General features: G+C 41.5%; 1 protein-coding gene across 1 annotated transcript; it reads right to left on the bottom strand.

Annotated features, from left to right (window-relative positions):
* Positions 1-2: 2 nt before the first annotated feature.
* On the bottom strand, positions 3-6,454 carry LOC123517210 (T-complex protein 1 subunit epsilon-like). The gene is made up of 5 exons (XM_045277229.1): positions 6,227-6,454; positions 3,179-3,404; positions 2,042-3,027; positions 1,670-1,850; positions 3-267 (listed from the first exon to the last, which is right to left on the bottom strand). Exons 1-5 carry the CDS (start codon positions 6,329-6,331, stop codon positions 137-139), a joined length of 1,629 nt encoding a protein of 542 aa, XP_045133164.1. The 5' UTR covers positions 6,332-6,454; the 3' UTR covers positions 3-136.
* Between the last annotated feature and the right edge of the window lie 691 nt (positions 6,455-7,145).

The raw sequence follows: 7,145 nt of genomic DNA, 5'->3' as shown, positions 1-7,145 counted from the left end.
AATAAACTGGTTTGATTTATTTATCAAGCTTAGCGTAAGTTTCATAGTTGTAAATTATATTAAGTGTGCAGAAGAGCCAAGATTAGTGTATTAAAAATCACCAGTTCTGAGGTGGACTATCTGTTGTCAAGGAAGTTTAGACAGAGTAGGACTCCCCAGGAGTGCGGATGTCATCAATCTTGAGGATCATCTTCACTAGTTGAGTAGCCAAGAGGAGTTGTTGCTTCTTGCTGTGAAGAGTCTCAATCACATGCTGATTCTTCATGTCTGAAAACCAAAAAGCGTGTTATTATTTTCATCTTGGCATATTTTCAATTTAGTATAAATCCTAAGTAAATGAGAGAGTGCATTTTTATTTTCTTGTGTGGTAGCCATAAATGGGAATGGTTGGTACTGTGAATTAAAGTTTTAAGCAATTTTCTAGAGAACAGTCTTTATGAATGTAGCAATAAAGATTTCAGCATGTAGAGGACAAAGTGAAACTACAGTAATGAACAGGATAGGGGGGGTGTCAAAGCTGTTTGTAGAGCAGAAAGCAGAAATTCATTAAGCGGATGTAATTTTCCCATAGGAAATAGGGGGGATGTGTTCTGGGCTGGTCCCCAACATACCACATGGGTTAAATTTTTTTTTTTTTATTAGCTTTTTACAAGCCTTGCCCACAAGAAAGGATTGTTTTGTAATGCATAAAGTGAAATCTTACATGGAATACCAAAAAATAAAGCAGAGATGATGAGATCGGCCACAGACGGCAGAGACTCCGGCAACTTGGCCGCTTCTTCTTCCTCTTGTGACCTTTTTAGCTTGGCGTGTTACACGTCTTTCACCACGATATTAAATTTGTTTTCACTCCTCTATTGCCTGCTATAATGGATATCACATCTTAGTATTCATATATGCTCATGCCATGAGGATAACCTGGACTCCGTGGCAGTGAGTGATAGTGAATTACTAATGAAATACCACGGTATTTCATTAATCACTCACTGCCACGGAGTCCAGGTTATCCTCATGGCATGAGTATATATGAATACTAAGACATGATATCCATTATAGCAGGCAATAGAGGAGTGAAACAAATTTAATATCGTGGTGAAAGACAACACGCTAAAAGGTCACAAGAAGAAGAAGAAGCGGCCAAGTCGCCGGAGTCTCTGCCGTCTGTGGCCGATCTCATCATCTCTGTTTTATTTTTTGGTATACCATGTAAGATTTCACTTTATGCATTACATAACAATCCTTTCTTGGGGGCAGGTTTTGTAAAAAGCTAAAAAATGTAATTTTGTGAACATATATGCATACATAAGACAATAACACCCAGCAACCTCAGAGCAACCTTGTCACTGTCCCTCCAAGCGTTCATGGAAGCCATGAGGTTGCTCTGAGGTTGTTAAAGAATCTTGGATCCAGCTCCAGGAGCACTAGAGACAGGCGGGGAGCCAGACAATAACAGCAAGGCTGCCGCGTTTGGTCCCTCACCCGGCAAATTCAAACCCAGAAAATTAGCTAAAATGAATGTGGTTGTACGTTATGCTAACTTTTTGGTCTAACTTTATATAGTACATTAAACCGGAAATTCGTTATACGAACGTTCGTTAAGCGGAGTATTACTGTACTATTCATGAATATTTTTAAAAAGAAAAATGTGACTTTTGCAAACAGCACTGACCACATGTTCCGTTTTGGTTGCAATCAATGCCTAGTGCTGGGTTCTTCTCAGCAACCTGTCTGGCCTTGCAGTCAGAAAGGGTGTGGATGGGGGAAAGGCCAGAATTCTCAGCAAGTGCCAGAGGAATGCTTTCCAGAGCATCAGAAAATGCACGGAATGCATACTGCTCCAAGGTGGAGATCTGTAGATTATGAAAACATTCACATTAGTCATGCTTAATGTGGCAATCAACATTGTCTTCCTTTGTAAGACCATTTTTTTTTTCTTGGTTTGCTTGGAAACTTATAATAAAATGTACAATACGACCTTTCCATGAATATATCTATCAAGACAAATGTAACATTTTTTATATTATTTGGAAGAGTAGCTTACCTTATCAGCCTCCTCGGATACAGCCAAGGCACAAGACACTTCAGCAGCACCACCACCGTACACAATCTTGTTGTTGCGCACCAGGTTCCTCACAACACACAGGGCATCATGGATGCTTCGCTTGGCTTCTTCAATGATCATCTTGTTACCACCACGGATGAAAATGGTGACAGCCTTGGTGTTGGGACACTCTTCTATCACCAGCATCTTGTCTTTAGTTGTACCAAAGGAAAGCTCACGCACTGTTCCACATGTTCCCAGCTTCTCTGGAGATAGCTCCTCAAAGCGAGGCACAATGCGGCCATTTGTTGCAATGGCAATAAGCTCAATTTCGGGTCCTCCTACCCACCTCACTGCTGGAAGCTGCTTTTGGAGGAGGAGGTGATTGGCTTCATCATCAAAGCCCCACTGGCAGATAGCAAGATTGGCCCCTGCAGCTTTCACTTTATCCACCATTTCAGTGAACTGCTTTTGTTCATACTGGTAGAGTGCATTGTACTCTTCTACACTGCTCACCTCCAGCTTATGTTTGGTCTTTGGCTTTGGGGGCTCAAAGGGACAGGTAAGGATGGCCATCTTGACATCCTTGAGTTCCTTAGGCATCTGTGGGTGGGAAAAGTCCTTGTCTACTACCACTCCCTTCACCAACATAGTGTCTTCCAGCTTGCCTCCAACCTTGCCCTCCACTTTGATCAGCTCAAAGTTAACATCTCGTGTCTCCATGTCAGCCACAGCCATGACTGCATTCACTGCTATTTCTGCCATCTGCCGGTGACAGCGATTAATAATCTTGGACCCAAGAGTGGTCATAGCAGTAAGGATTAGGGGCTCCAAGTTATTCATATCAACAGGGAACTCTTCAGCAATTCTTTCTAGATTTTCGATGGCCTTCTTAGCAGCCAGCTCATACCCGTCGGCAATACGAATAGGGTGGATGCCCTTGTCCAGCAGGTATTCTGCTTTTTCCAGCAGTGCTCCAGCCAACACTGAAAATCAAATAAAGAAATTGTAAGGTGATGACAAACTTGAAATTATCTATTGGTAATAATTCCATTGGGAAATCAGAAATAGTTATGAGCAAAACAATTCACCCTTCATACATGGTTGGTATCAACAGGCAATGCAAGACTTACTTACCTACAACTCCCGTCGTACCATCACCAATTTCATCATCCTGTGACTGGGAAAGCTGCACCATCAACTTGGCAATCTGGTGCTCCACATCCATCATCTTCAAGATGGTGGCTCCATCATTGGTGACAGTGACATCGCCATCAGGGTTCACCATCAACTTATCCAGACCCTTGGGCCCCAGTGACGTGCTCAGGATGGAGGAAACACTCCGGGCCGCCAAAATGTGAGACTGTAATGCAACATTGTGGTTAACTTCATGCAACAGCATCAAAGGTAACATTTAGGCTTTCTTCCCTGAAATGTGAGTCAATATTTCTCAATATCTGCTCAATTTCCATAATGTTATGAAACAACTGAACCACTTCATTTCATCTCTTTCATCCCACTGGATGTTTAAATTCAACCATCTTAACAAGTGAGAGCTAGTTGGAATTTATGACTTTTTTTTTTGGCTAATCAAATCTTTCCACTTGCTACTGAACAAGTTAAATTACTATCTAATCTTCACAGGAGTATAACTATTTTATTTTCAAAGTTTGCTCCAGTTGGTATGTTCAAGGAGCACTAATATCTCTCCACCTAAAGACTCTTATGCTAAATTACATTAATGGCAAAAATATATAAAAAAATTGCCAAGATTCAGTACAACTCTGGCATCTTATTTTTGACCATTTTCTTCCAGACCTTCACAACACATTGTTTACATATAATACAATGGTAGAAAGTGGTGGAAAAATGCCACCAATGCTCTCCCCGACAAACTCATGGACCTGTGGGAATGCAGGGTTTTTGGGTGGGGTGAGATGAAAGCAAGTATTTTCTGGAGTGTAAATAATCAGAATCACTTCAAACACAGCAGATTATATAATGCACAGCAGTAAAGGTTGGTTAGATTTGGTTAGACGTTAGAATATATGAAACACAGTAATGAGTTTTTCCAGCAGTATTGATTTGTTTTCCAGCATGGTGTGAAGTTTTTGATATTTGTGTTATTATGATGGCAGTGTGTGCTTTATGGGGTGCATTTCAAGAGATTCTGGTCACGTATTTGCCATGTTTTTGGTGATTCTGATAATTCGCTCCCAGGAAAAGACTTGTTCTCTTCTTAACCCAACCAAGAACACATTCCTACAGATCCTGCTTTGGGGTAGATACAAAAATCTGGCTTAGAAGAAATCCTAAGTCATCTGTAGCATAAAGAGGGTTGGTGACATTTTTCTTCCACTTTACACTATTGTATGATATGTATACCATGGATTTTGTGAAGGTCTGGAAGGAAATAAAAAAAAAGAGGAGGCATAAGTATACTGGACCATTATCAAACCTTCCAATAATGAAAATAAATATTATATAAAATCAACTTAAATCAATAATGATATCAATTTGGAGTCCCTTTCAATACTGCCAACAATTTATATCATCTACTTACTGAAGCAGCCACACAGACCAATGATTCATCTTCAGAAAGCAAAACATGGGGGGGGAGCCAAAAGAGGTGATATATGGCAATCCAAAAAAATCTAAGGACAAAAACCTAACCTAACCTAACCTAACTTAACTGAGGGGGGTGTGCCCCCCAGACCCCCCCTACAACACTAACCTAACCCTAACATAAACCTAACCTAGCCAGGGGGGCTGCACCCCCAGACCACCCCTGCAACACTAACCTAATCCTAACACAAACCTAACATACTGTATCCTTGCTTTGGGGCAACTTCCCTCCCCCCACACCGGTTCTCTTATAGCTTCACACAATATGCCCTACCTCTACCAATACCCCTCCTCACAATACCTTAATGAAAGGATAAAGGTCCTGGCTGGTCCTCTTCTCGATTGTACACTGACTTGCATCGCAGGAGCGATGATTTCCCAGTAATCAACTTTGCAACCTTAACAACTAATGTCCCTGGTGGCCATGGCTCAACTGTGCACACAGATCTCTGTGCACCTGTCTGCCCAGCTGTGCCCTGCCTACAAATACATATAGCAAATTCCCATTGGCGCAGCTTGTGGTGTTAAGAGGTGGTGGCACGTCATTGGACAAAAGAACTATAGACACAATAAGAATCCTATTCAGCAGTTACCCAAAAACCCAGAATGTGAACACCAGACAGTCACTTCCTGTTACCCACAAACCCCAGATATATATAATAGACAATAGCAATGTTTACTATTTGGACTTAGACTCCGAGTGACATCTCTAATTTCAGTGAGGCAATGTGACAACTGTGTGTGACCCCCAAACAAGACCACAAGGTACGTGTTCTCCATTAACTACTCATCATTTTGTGTTATTATTGCACGGATTAGAGAGGAGGTACTGTTTTAAAGATTTACGGAAAAAAAAAGGCCCACTATGTTGTCAGTTCCCTAAAGTCAAATGAGTCATCCAAAATTCAGGGACAAATTATCATTTCCTCCTATTCCCTTATTCATTATTAATTTCCTTTTCTATCTACTTTATGTTACCATTTCCTCCTACAGTAATTGTCATTTTCACTCCCTTTTCCTCTAATCGTTACCCGACCAATAGCGTGGCTTCATGTATGCGACGTCAATCAACTGGGTGAAAGAGCAGCGAAGGGGGCGGGGAGCCGGAAAATGAAGAGAGCGAGAGGGACGTGTATATTAGGACACTGCCAACATGCCATTGTCTGCATGAACAATTTACATTATAGAGTACCGTGACCCATGAAACAAGCCACATCACGGTCACCACCCCTCACCACTCCTGCATTAGGCCCCACTCCACCACTACCCACGGCTATCCACAAAGTAAGAACAGGCACTCCACACAGAAAAGCCGATAAATGGGACTAGTTATCATGAACATGGGTCTAGGTGGGTGGAGTGACTCACGGTTGCCTCCTGTCACTCCTTCCTTTATTTTAACACAATTTTCGATGAGACCAGGCATTATGAACCCCGTGCACGTTACATATCGGTATAATGAGCAAACCCATACCGTTCTGGTATATCATCAGAGTATAGTTGAGCCAGTACATTAATAATCCACCACACCTGCCAGTCAGCCAGGAATACACCCCGTACCTTCAGAGCATCGATACCCGTTAATCTCTTCTGCTGGTCCTGGTCCTTGAGGATGATGATGGGTTTGCCGTACTCATCGAACACCAGCTGTCCCATGGCCGTCATGGTGGAGGGAGAGCCGTGCCGGGCCGCAGATGATGCAGATATTCACAGATGAAGCCGTCACAGGAAGAAACACCAGCAGGACCCAGCACGGTGACTCAAGGCGGCACGGGCGGCTCAGGTTCGGCTTCGGCACCCTAGTTGACAGCAGTTCTATTTACATTAATTTGACCTGCTATCTAGTTTATGCTGTGATTTGTCCCACTGGTTATAAATTTATTTATTTTCTGTTTATTAGCTCGTAAGTCCAAATTCATGAGAGAGAGAGAGAGAGAGAGAGTATACATGCAGAAATTTCCTTAGAAAATCTATAGAATCTATAAGCTAATGTTTCCAAACTAATCTAACACTTAATTTTCATATCAAACATAAACAATAACACTTATAACACTTGACCGCACATTTTAGCAACAATCAGGCATCAAATCAAATTGGATCCATAAGACACTATAATCTCCATATAAGGAATTTCACCAATACATATTTTCTGGGTTTTTGTTTTTGCTCTCAGTGTTTTGAATTGTTGATCAGAGCCTTATCAAGTATTTATATGTTCATTTTGTTGAGTTTACGGACTAAAATTAATTGTATCCGAATCCGTGACAAGACGAAAACGCTCCGGACCGACTGCTCCCCCGAACAAATTAGAATCATCGAGAAGGAGAAACAAAGAACTCATTTTATATAGTTTCCACTTTGTTTCCTTGACTTCAATTGACAATTTGAGGATAGTTTAATTCACGGCATTGCGTGAAGATCGTATTTACAAAGTACCGTAGGTCAGTTAATTTTATTACATTGAAGAGAGAAGAAACCA

This window comes from Portunus trituberculatus, chromosome 41 (assembly GCF_017591435.1).
Source record: "Portunus trituberculatus isolate SZX2019 chromosome 41, ASM1759143v1, whole genome shotgun sequence".
Lineage (NCBI taxonomy): Eukaryota > Metazoa > Arthropoda > Malacostraca > Decapoda > Portunidae > Portunus > Portunus trituberculatus.
Note: the sequence above shows the minus strand (reverse complement) of the source record. Positions and strands in the feature narration are given on the sequence as shown.

Coding starts and splice junctions, on each gene's coding strand:
- LOC123517210 (XM_045277229.1), bottom strand. CDS start 6,331: ATGACGGCCATGGGACAGCTGGTGTTCGATGAGTACGGCAAACCCATC. Junction 3,405..6,226: donor CGGGTATCGATGCTCTGAAG/GTACGGGGTGTA, acceptor GTTGCATTACAG/TCTCACATTTTGGCGGCCCG. Junction 268..1,669: donor CAACCAAAACGGAACATGTG/GTCAGTGCTGTT, acceptor TTTGGTTTTCAG/ACATGAAGAATCAGCATGTG.